The sequence below is a fragment of the Coenobita brevimanus genome, chromosome 33 (genome assembly GCF_032717465.1).
Source record: "Coenobita brevimanus isolate Jiangsu-jjx chromosome 33, ASM3271746v2, whole genome shotgun sequence".
Taxonomy (NCBI): domain Eukaryota; kingdom Metazoa; phylum Arthropoda; class Malacostraca; order Decapoda; family Coenobitidae; genus Coenobita; species Coenobita brevimanus.
In genome coordinates, this window is record NC_136986.1 from 40350440 (window position 1) to 40369369 (window position 18930).

The 18930-nt window shown below is 47.0% G+C and overlaps 1 protein-coding gene across 1 annotated transcript in view; it reads right to left on the minus strand.

Moving 5' to 3' along the window:
• The window catches only part of LOC145395871 (uncharacterized), a 197275-nt gene that overhangs the window by 11202 nt on the left and 167143 nt on the right, over positions 1-18930 (minus strand). Inside the window, exons 3-6 of the mRNA XM_080269395.1 lie at positions 4986-5330; positions 3478-3874; positions 1598-1789; positions 120-403 (exon numbers count right to left, since the gene is read on the minus strand). Coding sequence (XP_080125521.1) covers positions 120-403; positions 1598-1789; positions 3478-3874; positions 4986-5330 — 1218 coding nt within the window. The remainder of the gene's footprint in view (positions 1-119; positions 404-1597; positions 1790-3477; positions 3875-4985; positions 5331-18930) is intronic.

Consider the following 18930-nt stretch of genomic DNA (forward strand, 5'->3'; position numbering starts at 1 on the left):
ATATTCAGTTCTTATTACAACTGAAATGTGATGGTGCGAATGTGATGAACGAAACAATCTGAAAACAGGCAGAACAAAATGATAAATTCTACAGTAGACAGACAAACAGACTGACTCACCCTCTTTGATGCGCTCTGTGTCATGATGTTCTCTCTGCCGCTGCCTCTCCCTCTCCTTCTCTCTCGCCCTCTCTCTTTCCCTCTCTCGCTCCCTCTCCTTCTCCTTGTCCCTCTCCCTCTCCCTCTCACGCTCCTTTTCCCTCTCCCTTTCCCTCTCCTTCTCCCTCTCCCTCTCCCGGTCTCGTTCTCTCTCCCTTTCTCGCTCCCTCTCTCTCTCCAGCTCCCTCTCTCGTCTAATCTCCAGTTCGTACTCCCGCTGTCGCATGTCTTCCTCAAGTTTTAACCTGCAAGAAAAATTAGTATTATAAAAACTATATTATCATCATCATCATTATCATCATCATCATCATCAACACCATCGTCATCATCAACACCATCATCATCAACACCATCATCATCAACACCATTGTCATCATCAGCATCATTACCATCAACACCATCATCATCATCATCCTAACCCAACTTTCCACTTAGATGGGATAAGAGAGGATCAAGAAATTTTAGAATGTGCAAAAATACAGAAGCTTTCAAACAGCATTCTCCATGAAACAGGCCACACAATCATTCACCCATAATTCTATCTTACTATCTATCTAGAGCCAGCCAACACAATCCCGTAAGGGGTGGCCATTTGTCTTGAGTTAGTTGTTTTACAGGGAGGGGCACTAACCCTCCGCCAACCCACTTGCTGACACATAGGGAACATGTATGTGTTGGTTATATGGTTACCACCCAGTGCTGTAAATGGTTTCCTGGCTTACAGAAAACCATTAGGCTTGTCCCTCAGTGTAAAGCCACCCGAAAAGGAAAGAAGAGTAATAAAAAGTGACAGGAAAGATGGGAGAAACTGGAAGAGAGGAGGTCAGACACAGAAAAAGAATGATACAGGTAGAGGAAGAAGTAAGCAGCACTACATCACATAATTCAAATCTTTTAAATCCTGGCTCCATTTCACAAGCTAAACCAGCTATACATATTCTTCAAAAACTTTTACTTATAGATATGTTTTGCATAATATCTACAGCATCATCACTCCACTGGATTTCTTGGATTGGGTTCATGGCACACTCATAAATCCCACCTTTCAATGGTACTTATTAATCCCATCTTTCATAATGGTATACAAATTAATCCCACCTTTCAATGGTACACTTATTAATCCCACCTTTCAATGGTACACTCATTAATCCCACCTTTCAATGGTACACTTATTAATCCCACCTTTCAATGGTACACTCATTAATCCCACCTTTCATAATGGTACACAAATTAATCCCACCTTTCAATGGTACTTATTAATCTTACCTTTTTAATGGTACACTCAATAATCCCACCTTCCTATGGTACACTCATTAATCCCACCTTTCATAATGGTACACTAATTAATCCCACCTTCCTATGGTACACTAATTAATCCCACCTTCCAATGGTACACTCATTAATCCCACCTTTCATAATGGTACACTCATTAATCCCACCTTTCATGGATGAGGGCTGATGATGGGTGAAGGGCAGCGAGGGAGGTGGGTAGGAGTTCAGGTGGGAAGCGTGACGAGAGGTAGGGTGAGGTGGCGGCCCCAGGGTAGAGACCGGACAGACCCCCGACACTATAGGGGCTCAGGGGCGGCCGCAGCAGACCATAGCGCTCCAGGTAGAGTTGTTCCTCCAGTCTGGGGGGTGAAAATTAGTCCGTTTATTTTTATTTGGCAAAACTAGGCCACTCCCAGGGTTATAATTTTTCCTATAGTCTGTGTATTTTCATCTGGCAAAACTAGGCCCCTCCCACAACCTCAATAACCTACATATTAAATGTGGGTACGTTTGGCCATGTGGAGAGGATGTGGAGAGGATGGAGAGTGAGAGACTGACAAGGAGAATGTATGTGTGTGAGGTGGAGGGGGAGAGAGCAAGGGGGAAGGCCAAGGATGAGATGGAGGGATGGAGTGGAGAGGTATATAAGAGAGGGGGGTGTGCATTGGGAGCGGGGCAGTGAAATGGCAGGGGACAGGGTGATGTGGAGGCAATTTGTTTGTGGCCACCCCATATGGGATTAAGGCGTCTGGCAATAGATAGATAGACAGATAGATGTGAAATTCGAAAAGCCTTATTTTGAGCCAAGAATGAGTCTCTTTCCTGACTATACTCCTCCAACTTAACATGGCCCAAAACTGCCATCTCTCCATTTTGAATGCTCAGTGCTAACAAAAGCTTAACACTAGAATATGGTGCTAGTCACAAAGAAGTGCTATAAAAAAGATGGACAGCTGCGGCATTAGCTTATTCTGCTATTATGCTATGAAAAATAAGCTGCAAAATTATGAAAACCAGGCCAAGTTAATGCAAAAGACTCAGTTCCATCTTGTAGGAAATGTTATCTATCTATCTATCTATCCACCTATTTATTGTCTATCTCTTTATCTACTTATTTATCTATCTTTCTATCTATAGCCTGATGCCTAAATCTTGTAATGGGTGGTTACAAAGAAATTGCCTATGAAAATATTACTGCAACAACATACTAATTTTATGGATTTCATCTTAACTCCATGAAATTATCTGGCAGTACAGGAATAAATTACAGAAGCTATAGTAATGAATGAATAAGCAAGTGTAACAGCAAATCTATCTATCCATCTACAGTCAAACACCATGATCGAGCATGGGGTGGCCATTTGTCTATGAGATAGGTGTTCCACGGGGAGGGGCACTAACTCCACGCCAAGCCACCTGTTGACATGAAGGAACAGCAACCGTCTTTAATCATATGGTGATACGAACCTCGAACAGACTGTCTTTAATGTAAGGGTAAACCAAAGGAGTTTGCCAAGAATGAGATGGAGAGATGGAGTGGAGAGGTATATGAGCGAGGTGGGTGTGAGTTGGGAGCAGGGCAGTGAAATAGCGGGGGACAGGGCGACGTGAAGGTGATTTGTTTGTGGCCACCCCGTATGGGATTAAGGCATCTGGCAATAGACAGAAAGATAGATAGTAAAGCCAAGTGCAAAAATTCACTAACAATCGCCTACCAACATCTTGTCCAACTTTTCCTTTCTCATTCCTCGTTAAACATGAGGGAATATCCTTCCTTCCTTATTCTCTACTGCTGTGTCTCTGCCCATTTATCTATAGCCAGACACCTTCATCCCACAAGAGGCAGCCACAAACAAACCACCTCCATGTCGCCCCGTCCCCTGCCATTTCACTGCCCTCCCTCATATATTGTTGTGTGCTTTCCTGTTTCTCATTCCTCCCTGTACAAATCTCAAAAGCAACTTAATTTTAGAACACTGAGCTTTAGGGGCATCAAACTATTTATAAGCAAGCATGTTGGGGCCTACGAAAACGAAAAAGAACCCACCTGTACTGGTGAGCGAGGTGGTGAGGATAGAGTGAGGGGTGGTAGGCAGCATATGAGGGTGGCAGGTCCAGGGGCATGGGGGGCCTGAGGGCGGCGGCAGCGGTGGCAGCAGCAGCAGTGGCGGTGGCGGCTGAGGGCGGGGCAGCTCCAACATCTGGGGGACGGTACGGCTGGAATCCTCGTACTAACTCCTCCCCCGCTGTCGTCCCCGTCCCTGTCGCTGCCACGCTTGTGCCCCGATCGGCTTCACTCGTGGTGGTGTGGGCGTGGGTGGGTGCGATGGTGACCACAGGGGGGGCCGTTACTGAGATCCCCCCCAGGTGTCCCGTGGTGGTTGAGGCCACCTTTGGGGACACCCGCTGTGGCTCTCCCCCGTGCGATCCATCCTTCTCAGAACCTGTGGACACAATGAATATTACTCATCATTACCATCAATGCCCTAAACCAATTTTGTAGTATTTCACAGGGGCATTAGGATCAAGAATTCATCATCATCACCATCATCATCATCATCCAACATCTCAATATTCAGAAGGATGGAAAGAATTAAATAACAAGAAGAGAAAAATGCAAGAGTCATGTGGCAAAGCATCAGTTAATTCATCATCTTTATAATCCAACTTTTCAATATTCAGAAGAATTGATAGGATTAAATAAGAAAAAAATAAACGAAATGGGAAAATATCTGTTAATTCATCATTCCTCCTCCTCCTACTCCTCCTCATCATCATCACAATCATCATCATCATCTAAATCCAATCAGGTATCTAGTTCAAAGGAGCCTCTCTAGACACCCTATCAAATGCCTTCACCAAGTCCAAAACACTACAGTCCATAATTTCTAACCTGACACCGCTTCCCGTCCGATCAGCGAAGTTAAGCAACGTTGAGTCTGGTTAGTACTTGGATGGGTGACTGCCTGGGAACACCAGATGCTGTTGGCATAACGTTTTCCCTACGTGTCAAGTGGGGTTGGTGGAGGATTAGTGCCCCTCCCTGTAAAACAATTAACTCTAGGCCCTTGGCCACCCTGTTTGGGATACATGGCGTCTGGCAATGATGATGATGATGACAAAGATCCATAACCCCTCTCAGCTCTAATGGCCAGGTGTCTGACTGGAGGCTGATTTTACTAGTAACCAAGGAGGCTCTCAAAATTACGACCCAATACCATCAGGGAAAAACATAATGACTAGAGTATAATATGTTTTTCTCTCTAGTCTTCCATGACCCTCTCCTGTAACTGCCTGGCAATAAAAACAGCATTTGTAGTCTAACTTCATCTAGAATAAAAATAAGCTGTGTCTTATTAATTTATTCATGTAGTGGCTCTGCTGTCTGGTTATACAATAGTCCCTCAACCCCCCCCCCCAAAAAAAGGAAGATGGTGGACTGCAAGAGAGGGGAAACTTCAGCCAGCAGTCCACTGGGTTCACCTTCTGATGAGTTTGGGGTGACACCAACAACAATGGCTGTGTTGATAGGATATGATTGGAGGGGTGTGTTACCTGGCGGTGCTGTTGCCTGCTTGGCCAAGGATCGCAGAGCGGCGGCGAAGGATGACGATGAAGTGGGTGAGGGAGCCCGGGCCCCTGCCGTGGTGGTGAGGGGGGTGAGTGGGGTGGCCAGACCCAGCGGGGGCACTGTGGCGGTAGTCCTCACACCCTTGTTACTCAGCACTGAGCTACTGTCGCTGCTGATGCTGATGCTGTTGCTGCTGCTACTGCTACTGCTGCTCACACTGCTGGCGCTGCTGACCCCCGCCGCTGCAGCTGCCGCCGCCACCGCAGCAGCCGCAGCAGAACCCGGTGCCAGAAGGTGTGGTGGCAGGCTTGGCGGCTTCCCTCCCACACCTGTAAACAAATAAATATCTTAGTCACACCTTAATTACTTACTAAAAATAAAAAATAGTTACCCCATTACACCAATTTTAAATGGGACAGTCCTAGTATGTATTCAATATGGACAGTGAGTACTAGTGCAGAAGTGGTGATATGTGAAGGCATGTGGCACAGAGGAGAGCTGCTGGGCTTGAAGGAATGTAGTGTGAAGTCTAAGTCCACAGTCACACACAATAATAATAATAAAAATAACAATAATAATAATAAATCTCTCCGAAAAAGCATTGTAAAGGTATAATAATAATAATAATAACAATAACAATAATAATAGTAATACATCTCTCCAAAAATAGCATGGTAAAGATAATACTGTAATATGAAGTTTCGATTTCTTTTGCATAACTCTCTTAAAATACCGTACCCTACTAACAAGTAATCCGTATTAAGATAATCCTTTCAAACTCAAAAACGGTCTAAAATTTGGAGGATTTAGAATTACAATATCATAGACCACATCAATAAACAGACCCCCCCCCCCGCCACCATGTCCCAGGCACTGTTTATATTATCTCGAAAAATCACTGACCACTTTTAAAATTCAAATCATATTAACGCATAACGGTCTCCAGGTTCAAATTTCTGTCACCAAACCATTATCTTTTTAAATTCGAATAAATTTGTCAAACAATAAAGAAAATGTCACTATGTCAAAGGAAAAAAATAATTGGCAGTCATACGTGTTTGTTAAATTACCCCTTGTTTTACACACACACACACACACACACACACACACACACACACACACACACACACACACCAACCCATATCCTTGCCCACACCCATACCAACACTTACGCCTACTGTACACCACACCCACCCACACCCACACGCACACACACACACACACACACACACAACACCCTCGCCCCAACCCACACCCATTTTCTTATAGCTTCTGCCATTAACCCAGCTATCCACACACCTAGATACACACACACACACACACAACTTTCTCTTGACCACACCCTAATCTCACCCATACACACACACACACACACACACACACACACACAGGCTACAGCTACCTCCAACACACATAAAATACATACACATACACACATACCTACCTACCTACCTACATACATACTCTACCTACTCCTCTCATACCTCTCTCTCTCTCTCTCGCTCTCTCTAAGGTTAAAAACATATAAATTAATCAACAGAGACAAGGAAAATGCATCAACCCTCTCCCATTTCCTGAGAGAGAGAGAGGAGGGGGGTAATAAGAGAGAGAGAGAGAGAGAGAGGGGGGTAATAAGACTGAGAGAGACAGAGAGAGGGGGGGTAATAAGACTGAGAGACAGAGAGAGGGGGGGTAATAAGACTGAGAGAGACAGAGAGAGGGGGGTAATAAGACTGAGAGAGACAGAGAGAGGGGGGTAATAAGACTGAGAGAGACAGAGAGAGGGGGGTAATAAGACTGAGAGAGACAGAGGGGGGTAATAAGACTGAGAGAGACAGAGGGGGGTAATAAGACTGAGAGAGAGAGAGAGGGGGGGGGTAATAAGACTGAGAGAGAGAGAGAGGGGGGGGGTAATAAGACTGAGAGAGAGAGGGGGGGTAATAAGACTGAGAGAGACAGAGAGGGGGGGTAATAAGACTGAGAGAGAGAGAGAGAGAGAGAAGGGGGGGTAACAAGAAGTGAGAGAGAGAGAGAGAGGGAGAGAGAGAGAGGGGGGGGTAATAAGACTGAGAGAGACAGAGAGGGGGGTAATAAGACTGAGAGAGAGAGGGGGGTAATAAGACTGAGAGAGACAGAGAGGGGGGGTAATAAGACTGAGAGAGAGAGAGAGAGAGAGAGAGAGAGAGAGAGAGGGGGGGTAATAAGACTGAGAGAGACAGAGAGGGGGTAATAAGACTGAGAGAGACAGAGAGGGGGGGTAATAAGACTGAGAGAGAGAGAGAGGGGGGGTAACAAGAAGTGAGAGAGAGAGAGAGAGAGAGAGGGGGGGGTAATAAGACTGAGAGACAGAGAGGGGGGTAATAAGACTGAGAGAGACAGAGAGGGGGGGTAATAAGACTGAGAGAGACAGAGAGGGGGGGTAATAAGACTGAGAGAGACAGAGAGGGGGGGTAATAAGACTGAGAGAGACAGAGAGGGGGGGTAATAAGACTGACAGAGAGAGAGAGAGAGAGGGGGGGGTAATAAGACTGACAGAGACAGAGAGGGGGGTAATAAGACTGAGAGAGAGAGAGAGAGGGGGGTAACAAGAAGTGAGAGAGAGAGAGAGAGAGAGGATAATAAGACAGAGAGAGAGGATAATAAGACAGTGAGAGAGAGAGAGAGAGAGAGAGAGAGAGAGGAGGGAGGAAGGGAGGAATGAAATAATGTGGGTAAACTCCCTTCAAAGTTTGGAGGAGTGAGGGAGGAGAAGGAGGAGGGGGAGGAGAGTGGAGGAAAAAAAGGGAGGGGGGGAGAGAGGGAGAAAATCTGTGTGGAAATGTTGGGAGCAATTTTAAAGTTTGAGGGAAGGAAGAAGCGAGGGAGGGAGAGAAGGAGAGGAGGGAGAAAGGGAGGAAGGAGGAAAGGGAGGGAGAGAAGATGGGAGGGAGGGAGGAGGAAAGGGAGGGAGAGAAGATGGGAGGGAGGGAGGAGGAAAGGGAGGGAGAGAAGATGGTAGGAAGGGAGGGAAGAGGAAAGAGAAGGAGAGGAGGGAGAAAGGGTGGAAGGAGGAAAAGGAGGGAGAAGATGGAAGGAAGGAAGGGAAAAGGAAAGAGAAGATGGTTGGAAGGGAGGAAGGAGGAAAGGGAGGGAGAGAGGAGGAAAGGGAGGGAGAGAAGATGGAGGGAAGGGAGGGAAAAGGAAAGATAAGGAGGGAAGATGGTAGGGATGGCAGGGAGAGGGAGGGAAAGATGAGAGGAAGGGAGGGAAGAATTGCAGGAGGGAGAGAAAATGCAAGGGAGGCAGGGAGCAATTAAAATAGGGAGGGAGAGTAAATGGGAGCAAGGGAGGGGAGGAAGGGAGGGAAGAGGAAAGGGAGGGAGAGAAGGGAGGAAAGAGGAAAGGGAGGGAGAGAAGGGAGGAAAGAGGAAAGGGAGGAAAGAGGAAAGGGAGGAAAGAGGAAAGGGAGGGAGAGAAGGGAGGAAAGAGGAAAGGGAGGGAGAAGGGAGGAAAGAGGAAAGGGAGGGAGAGTGGGGAGGGAAGAGGAAAGGGATGGAGAGAAGGGAGGAAAGAGGAAAGGGAGGGAGAGTGGGGAGGGAAGAGGAAAGGGAGGGAGAGAAGGGAGGGAAGAGGAAAGGGAGGGAGAGTGGGGAGGGAAGAGGAAAGGGATGGAGAGAAGGGAGGAAAGAGGAAAGGGAGGGAGAGTGGGGAGGGAAGAGGAAAGGGAGGGAGAGAAGGGAGGGAGAGAAGGGAGGAAAGAGGAAAGGGAGGGAGAGGAGTGAATAACAGAAGGAATGGGGATAAGATGGAAGGGAGGGAGGGAAAGAGGAATGGATGGGAGGAGGGAAGGAGGGAAAAATGAATGGATGGGAGGAGGGAGGGAGGGAAAGAGGAATGAATGGGGGGAGGGAGGAAAACAGGGAGGAAGGGAGGAGGAAAATGAATGAAAGAGAGGAAGAAAGAAGAGGAGGAAGGTGCGAGGGGTGGAAGGAAGAAGGAAAGGAAGGAGAGAAGGAGGGAGGGAGAAGATACTGAGAAGGAAAAAGGGAGTGAAGAGGAAAAAAGAAGGAAAATGGGAGAGGAGAGAGGAAAGAAGGAAGGAAGGGAGGAAAGAAGGAAGGAAGGGAGGAAAGAAGGAAGGAAGGGAGGAAAGAAGGGAAGGAAGAGATGAATGAAAGGAAGAAAAAGGGAGAAAGAAAGACGGAAGAGAGGGAGAGAAGGAGGAAAGAGAGGGAGAGAAGGAGGAAAAGAGGGAGAGAAGGAGGAAAAGAGGGAGAGAAGGAGGAAAAGAGGGAGAGAAGGAGGAAGAGAGAGAGAGAAGGAGGAAGGGAGGGAGAGAAGGAGGAAGAGAGGAAGCGAGGGAGGAAGAAAGAGGGAGAGTGATATAAAGGAATGAAGGAAGGAGGGAGGGAAGGAAGTTGAGAAGAAAATTAAATGAGAGAAAGAGAGAGAGAGAGAGAGAGAGAGAGAGAGAGAGAGGTAACTGGAATCCTCATGACAGCCCCTATGTCATTCTCCCCCCCCCTCTCTCTCTCTCTCTCTCTCTCTCAGGAAATATATGTTCAGAGGAAAGAGTATAACTAACGTATCGTGAAAGAGAGAGAGAGAGAGAGAGAGAGAGAGAGAGAGAGAGAGATTGTGACTTATTTGGATATGAATGTGTGTGTGTGTGTGTGTGTGTGTGTGTGTGTGTGTGTGTGTGTGTGTGTGTGTGTGTGTGTGTGTGTGTGTACAGAGTAAGTGTACACATCACTAAGCCTTGAACACCTGAGGCACACCTGTGGGGGGAGAGAGAGAGGGAGAGAGAAAGAGTGATTCTAGGGTACTCCTATCAATTTTCCCTCCTCTCTCTCTCTCTCAAGCCAAATTCCTCCCCTCTTCTCTCCCTCCCTCCCTCCTCTCTCCCCAGTTCCTATACCCCTCCCTCCTTCCCTCCCCTCTCCTTCTCCATCCCCTCCCTACCTTCACCCCTCTTTCCTCCTCCCCCTTCCCTCCCTCCATCTTTTCTCTCTTCCCCCCTCCCCTTTTCTCTCTCCTCCCCTCCCTCCCTCCCCGTCTGATTGAATGTAAATGAGGAGCAGTTACCAGCGCGGCATGGCAATTAAGACCCCCTCCCCCTCCCTCCCCTCTCCTCTCCTCCCCTCCCCTCCCCCTACCTTCCTCTTCCCCTCCCCTCCACATAACTCTACCTGTCTCCCTCCCCCTCCCCTCCCCTCCATCCATCTCTAACTCCCCCTTCTCCCCTCCCCGTCTCTACCTCCCCTTCTTCTCTTCCCTCTTCCCCTCCTTAACTCGTTTCCTCCCCCATCCTCAACCCCCTCTCCCCTCCTCTATACTCGACCCCCTCCTCCCTCTTCCTCCCCATCTCCCCTCCCCTTCACATTACTTTGCTCCTTCCCTCCCCTCTCCCCTCCCTTCCTTGGCCTTTCCCCCAGTGCCTCTCCCTTCTTCTCCTCCCTCCCCCTCACCCCCTTCCTCCCCAAGCCTCATCCCATCCCCTTCCCTCTCCCCTTACCCATATTATTCCCCTCCCAGCCTCTCCCCTCCCCTCCTCGTGTTATGGTCCCTGTTGTTCTGGCTTTGGTGATGTTTGCTGGATAAGTCTCTCTCTCTCTCTCTCTCTCTCTCTCTCTCTCCACCCCTTTCTTTCCTCCTTCCCTTCCCACTCTCTCCCCTTTCTTCTTTCCTCCCTTTCCATTAGCATGAATAATGTCCAGCTTGATAGGGTAAACCATGAAAAAGACTTAGGAGTTATAATAAATGATTTGACACTAAACAAACAATGTACAGAAGCTGCGAAAAAAGCCAGTAAATTGATTGGGTTCATAGGCAGAGCATTTGAATATAAATCCGATAATATTGTCCTCACTTTGTATAATTCCTTAGTACGCCCGCACTTGGAGTACTGCGTTCAGTTTTGGTCACCGTATTATAAAAAGGATATTGAAAAGCTTGAAAGAGTGCAGCGAAGGATGACAAAGATGATACCTAGATTGAGAAATAAACCCTATGAGGAACGTTTAGAAGCCCTGAATCTCTTTACCCTAACAAAACGGAGGATACGAGGAGATTTAATTCAAGTATTCAAGATATTCAAAGGACATGATAACATGGCTGTCGATAAATACTTCACAGTTGATCACTCGAACTACACTAGAGGCAATGGGCATAAAATAATTGGCAAACGATTCCAGTCGCATGAAGCTAAGCATTTCTTCTTCAATAGAGTTGTAAAAATATGGAATAAATTGCCCTCCAACGTAGTAAATTATTATACAGTACAAACCTTTAAAGGTCGCCTGGATAAGTATTTGGCATCCAACCCCCAGCTTAATATGTTTACTCCTGAATAAAACACTTGTGTATGTATAATTTTCTATTTTATTTTATTTTAGTTTTTTAGAGCCTGGATCAATTTATTAAATGCAGATATAGTATATGCACAGATAGCCCTGAGTTAACGGTCACTACTCTTACTTTCGACCTGTGATGGGCTGTGGATCACTGAGGGTCCCTGTTAGTTACGTGGCCACCATCGGTATTTTTTTAATGTACCAGGGGTCACTGCTTCAGGAGGTGACTTGTGTGCTTGTCCCGCATGGGAAAGTTACTAGTCTCAGTGGAATGAATGGAGCTGGGGCCTGATTGACTGCTGCCTACTGTACCTTAATAGCGCCAGGCGAGGCTGCCGCACCACCCCTGAATATCTACTCTGTGCACTGTGCAATTTCCACACTGTGTCCGCACACACCCCCCGTTAACTCAACGTACCCGTACATGGTGCCATGCATAACATATTTATTCGATTATACACTTTACTACTTTCTCTTTCAGGTTATTCACACTGGTAGCTTATAGACAAAGTATTATAGAATGTAGCTTTTCCTTTTCAGACTTTCCTATGAAATTTCCATGTCAGTTTTTCCATGCTGCGTGGTGGTTTTTCTCACTTTTTCTTGCCAGTTTTGGCTGGAGGGTTTGGAGGTGGGGGAAGCCTTCTTGCTGTACTATCCTTATCCTTCAGCATGTAGAGTTAGATCTTGTAGTCATAGTCTACTCTGTAACAAACAGCCTCGAAAGGACCATAAGGTCTGTTGCTGTTTGCTTTCCTTTGTACTCCTCTCTTCTCTCCATTCCTCCTTTCCCTGTTTTACCCAAGTTCCCCCTCTAACATTTTCTACGTACACCGTTTTCTCTTATTTATTTTGATTTTGTAAATACCAAATTCACTGACTGGGTTTTTCAGAAATGTATATCGATAATAATAATGATAATAATCATCATCATCATCATCAACAACAGTAGTAGTAGTAGTAGTAGTAGTAGTACTGGCGGTGGTGGTGGTGGTAATAATAATAATAATAATAATAATAATATACCATATCAAATTTTCTCGTAAAACTAATAAAAATATATGCAATCCTAGAGAGAGAGAGAGAGAGAGAGAGAGAGAGAGAGAGAATGGGAGGGAGACAATAGGGAGTTGAATCATCACTTTCCCTCCCTTTCCTTCCTCCTAATCTCCCTCCCTTCGTCTTCCTCTTCCCTCCTTATTCCTCTCTCTCTTCTTCCCTTCCCTCTCCCTCCCTGCCTCTTCATCCGTCTGTCCTTTCCTCCTCCACTCCCTCCCTCTTTTCCTCCCTTATTCTCTCTCTCTCTCTCATTCTTCCTCTCTTTTTTCTAACTTTCCCTCTCTCCCTCCCAGTCCTCCTCCTCTGCTTCCCTCCTTCCCTCTCTCTTATTCTCTCTCTCTTCCTCTTTTCTTCCTTCCTCTCTTTCCTCCCTGAGAAGAGTAGGGGAAGGGGGGAGGAAAGACTGGAGAGAAGAGAGGAGGGAGGAAAGGAAGATAGGACGGAGGGGGAGGAAGGTGTGGGGAGGGGAGGGGGAGGAAGGAGGGGAGAGAGAAGGGGAGGGAGAGAAGAGGGGAAGGGAGGGGAATGGAACGGAGGAGGAGGAGGAGTACCGTAGGTGGTGGTAAGAGACGGAGAAGCGGGGGAGGGGAGGGGAGGGGGAGGAGAGGGGAGGGGGAGGGGAGGGAAGTGCTCACGCCAACACTATCTATCACTTGGGTCACACACACACACACACACACAAGGACACGTACAGAGCACATACACACACACTCCCATACAATCGTGTATACATATAAATGTACACAGACGTTGGTACATAAGAGCACGTACATGCACATAGTCCCATACATATGCAGTAGATAAATATGTTCATATTTAAACACACACACACACATTCCCATACACAGCCTTACACATGAACACCTACAGGTATACAAGCACACACACACACATTCCCATACACAGACTTACACATGAACACCTACAGGTATACATGCACACACACATACACACACACACACACACACACACACACACACACATTCCCATACACAGACTTACACATGAACACCTACAGGTATACAAGCACACACACATACACACACACACACACACATTCCCATACACACTTACACATGAACACCTACAGGTATACAAGCACACACACACACACACACACACACACACACTGTACACACACATTCCCATACACATTTATACACATGCAAAAACTCACTTATACAAGTACACACACACACACACACACACACACACACACACACACACACACACACTGTACACACACATTCCAGTACACATTTATACACATGCAAAAATTCACTTATACAAGTACACACACACACACACACACACACACACACACACTAGCGTGACAAGTTTGAACGACTCATTTTTCTTATGTCCTTCAATTACTGAGGTGGTGGTACACACACGCACACGTACACACACACACACACACACACACACACACACACACACACACACATGCATACATAAGTAATCCTTCACGCACGCACACTAGAGCGCACATACATATACAGTACATACATAGGCTATATATATTCACGTACACAGACGCACACAAGTACACATGTACGTATGATAACCCTCAACACAAACGCACACATAATCTACGTCACATACAAATATACAGACACATACGCACACATACATAACCCTACATACATAAACAAACATACACACACCTACACCCTGATCCACGTACATAAACATACACACGCACACTTATTCGGGCAGACATATAGGTTAAACACACACACACACACACACACACACACACACACACACATTAATATAAATACATAAACATACAGGCGAATATGTAGATCATGTACACACAAAGGGGCTTGCCGTACACACACACACACACACACACACACACACACACACACACACATAATATTCAAACTCATACACACATCAATATACATCCATACATACACAGATTCAGGGCTCACATACACAAAAATTTCCACACACACATACATCTACGCACATCTCACACACACACGCGCAGACATTCATACATACGCATACATACACATACGCACATATATACATCCACCTATGAACGTCACTCAATATACACACGCAAACATACGCACATATGCTCTAGTGTGTGTATGTGTGTGTGTGTGTGTGTGTGTGTGTGTGAACTGAACACTTACATAACGTCCACTCACTTTCTCACATACCTCTCTCTCACGATTAGGAGAGAGAGAGAGAGAGAGAGAGAGAGAGAATGTTGCTTTTTTTTCCACTATAACTTCTCTCTTCCTTCTCTCTCTCTCTCTCTCTCTCTCACTTCATAGCCTCCCTCACTGCCTTTCTTTCTTCCTTCCTCCTTCCTTCTCTCCCTCCATTTTTCTTCCCTTCCCTCTCTCCTTCCTTCCTCCCTCCTTCTCCTTCCATTCTTCCCTCTCTTTCTCCCTCGCTCCTTCAATCCTTCCTTGGTTCCTCTCCTCGCTCCCACCTTCCCTCCTTCCTCTCTCCCTCCTTCAATCTCTCCTCCCTCCTTCAATTCCTCCTTGCTTCCTTCCTCTCTCCCTCAGTCTCTCCTTCCCTCCTTCCTACAGAACTTAAGAAAATTACCTCTCTCTCTCTCTCTCTATCACAACACGGAAACTCACTCACGCCCCCTCATTCGTACATACATACATACGTGCATACACAAACACGCACATACAAATATACACACATTCTCTCTCTCTCTCTCTCATCACATCTTAACACGGAAACTCACTCACGCCCACTCACACGTACATACATACATACGTGCATACACAAACACGCACATACAAACATACACATACATTCTCTCTCTCTCTCTCTCTCTCTCTCTCATCACAACACGGAAACTCACTCACCCACGCACGTACATACATACGTGCATACACAAACAAGCACATACATTCTCTCTCCATCACATATTAACACGAAAACTCACTCACGCCCCATACGTACATACGTGCATACATAAACACGCACAAACAAATATACACATACATTCTCTCTCTCTCTCTCTCTCTCTCTCTCTCTCTCATCCCATACCTTCCTTCCTTGTCTCTCTCCCCCTCCCTTTTTTCCCTCCTCCCCTCCTCATTTTTTCACCCTGTCTCACCTCTCTCTCTCTCTCTCTCTCTCTCTCTCTCAAACCTGCCATGCAATATCTCCTCTCTTCCTGGTCTTTTTCTTCCCTTCCTCCACCTCTCTCTCTCTCTCTAACCCTACCCACCTCTGCCTACCCACTGTGTATTAGAACGCTGGGTGGTAACCATATAAATATGACCTTGTTATTATGCGGAGATGCAAATGTGGCGTCCATCCGGGAACCAAACCTCCACACTCCTCCCCGCCTCTCTCTCTCTCACTCTCGGGATGGTCCTGCAGGGGTGGTTGCTTGTCTGCGGTTGATGTGTCTGCTCGGCCTGACGTAGCGGGGATGTTCAAAAATAGTAACACCCTGCCTACACCCTTCCTATCCCTATCTCCCTCTGCCTGCCCCTACTCACCCTGCCTACCCTTACCTCACCCTGCCTCCCTCTGCCTACCCCTACCTCACCCTGCCTACCCCCTGCCTGGGCGTGGTCAGATCAACAAAGGCTGAGTTATGGATGGAACAGCGTGGTGTCCCCTCCCCCTCCCTCCCCTCCACTCCCCTCTCTCTCCCTCCCCTCCCCACCCCCTGCCTTGTCTCACCTTCCCCTCCTCTCCTTCCTCCCCCTCCCCTCTCCCCATCTCCTTGTCTCATGTTCTCATCTCCCCCCTCCCTCCCCCTCTCTAACCTTCCTTTCTCTCCCCTCCCCTCCCCCTAGCTCCACTTCTCTTCTTTCCCCTCCCCTTCCTGGGTCATTTCCCCTCTCCCCTCCCCTCCCCTCTTCTCTCCCTTTCCTTGATCTCATTTCCCCTCCTCTTCCCTCCCTTCTCTCCTTCACACCCTTCTCCTCCCCTTGATCTCATTTCCCCTCCTCCTCTTCCCTCCCTTCTCCCATTCCTCCTCCTCCTTCATTTCTCTCCCTCTTCCTTCTCTCTCCCTACCTACCATCTTCCTTCCTTCCTCCTCATTCTAATCCCGGCTTCCTTCTCTCCTTCCTTCCTTCCTCTCACTCCAATCCTCTCTTCCTTCCTTCCTTCTTCTCACTCCAATCCTCTCTTCCTTCCTTCCTTCTTCTCACTCCAATCCTCTCTTCCTTCCTCCCTCACTCCAATCCTCTCTTCCTTCCTTCCTCCCTCACTCCAATCCTCTCTTCCTTCCTTCCTTCTCACTCCAATCCTCTCTTCCTTCCTTCCTTCCTCTCACTCCAATCCTCTCTTCCTTCCTCCTCTCTCACTCCAATCCTCTCTTCCTTCCTTCTCATTCTCCTTCTCTCCATCAGTCTCCTCTCATCCAGTTCTCTCTCTCCCTCCACCTCCTCTGTTTCTCATTTCCTACTCTCCCTTTCTTCCTCATTCCTCCTCCTCCCTCACTTACCTCCATTCCTCTCTTTCTCTCCCTCATTCCATTCCCTGCGCCCTCTCATCTTTCCTTCCTTCCCCAATCCTCTCTCTCTCTCTTTCTAGTTCCGTGTTTTTACTGTACTGATTAGAGAGGAGGAGGAGGAGGAGAAGGAGGAGGAAGAGGTGATGATGGAAAAATGGATGAGAGAGAGAGAGAGAGAGAGAGAGAGAGAGAGAGAGAGAGAGAGAAAGAGAGAGAGAGAGAGAGAGAGAGAGAGAGAGAGAGAGAGAGAAGGCGGAGGGAAGGACGGAAAGGCAGAAAAAGAGGAACGAGAAGAGGAGGGGAGGAGGAAGAGGGAAGGAGAAGAATAGGAGGAAGGAGGAGGAGAAAATGAATCTCAGATAAGGAAGAGGATGAGGAGGAGGAGGGGAGGAGGAAGAGGTTGTAAGAGGAGGAGAATAGGAAGGAGGGGAGGGAAGGGGAGGGGGAGGAAGGAATGTGTGACGGTGGGGAGGGGAGAGGAGGGGAAGGGGAGATACAATGATGAAGGGGAGGAATGAGGGTGGGTGAGAGGAGGAAGTGTAGAGGGGAGGGGAGGGGAGGGGAGGAGAGCGGAGGGGAAGGGAAGGGAGGGGAGGGAAGAGAAGGGAAAAAGGCAAGGGAAGGCGAGGGGAGGGGAGGGGAGGGAAGGGGAGGGGAGGGGAGGGGAGGGGAGGGGAGGGGGGTCCACAATTACCATTATCTTCCCCAACACTAATACGTCTCTCATTATAAATAGGGGAGGGGAGGGGAGTGGATGGGGGAGGAGAGGATGGAAGGGGAGGGGAAGAGAGACGAAGTGCAGAAAATTTTGTGTGTGTGTGTGTGTGTGTGTGTGTGTGTGTGTGTGTGTGTGTGTGTGTGTGTGACAGGTGTTAAATGGTGGAAATAACACCTGTTTATACAATGGGAAGGTAAAACATACATACATAAATACATACAAACGAACATGCATACATACATAACGTCATACATACATCGACAACACGCACATATTAATACACATGCATATCTGATACATACATACATACATACTCTTATGTACACACATATGAAGACTCTCTCTCTCTCTCTCTCTCTCTCCAAATAGACAAACAAAAAAACAAATAAGCAAAACACACACACACACACACACACACACACACACATGACCTTTAAGCGTTGCATTCAAACTTCATAGAGCATAAAACATACACACCAACATTACACACACACACACACACACACACATACATAGACACGTACATGAAACAAACAATGTCTCTCTCTCTCTCTCTCTGACACATACAAATCCACACACATACACGAAAAACAAACAGGAACTAAAATCATACGCACATAAGTAAAGCACACACAAAAAAACTTACACAAAGAAACATACAGACACTGACAAAACATACATAACACTGGTGGGACACATACATACATAAACACACACACACACACACACACACACACATACACACACCCTGAAGAAACACAAGCGCTGGAAAACAGACACAGGCACACAAATACATACACAAACCTAGGAAAAGAAACGCAAATACACACACACACACACACACACACGCACACACACACACACTGAAAAACGCAAACGCAAAAATGCACACACATACACTGACGCACAAACATACACATACACACACACACACACACGCACGCATTAAAAACATAAAAACAAACAAACAGACAAAAACAAACTCGTATCGACCGCTCTCCTCCCGCCACCCTTATTTGAGAGAGAGAGAGAGAGAGAGAGAGAGAGAGAGAGAGAGAGGCGAGTGTGCGTGTGAATTAGGGAACTGTGTGTGTGTGTGTGTGTGTGTGTGTGAGAGTGGGCGAGTGTGCGTGTGAATTAGGGAACGTGTGTGTGTGTGTGTGTGTGTGTGTGTGTGTGTGTGTGAGAGAGAGAGAGAGAAAGAGAGAGTCTTACACACACACACGTTCTAATTCTCACACACGAACACTGAACCACCTCTCTCTCTCTCTCTCTCTCAATTTCTCATCACACGCACAAGCTTTGAATCACGCACACTATGTACACATTCTGACGTACACACACACACACACACAAAC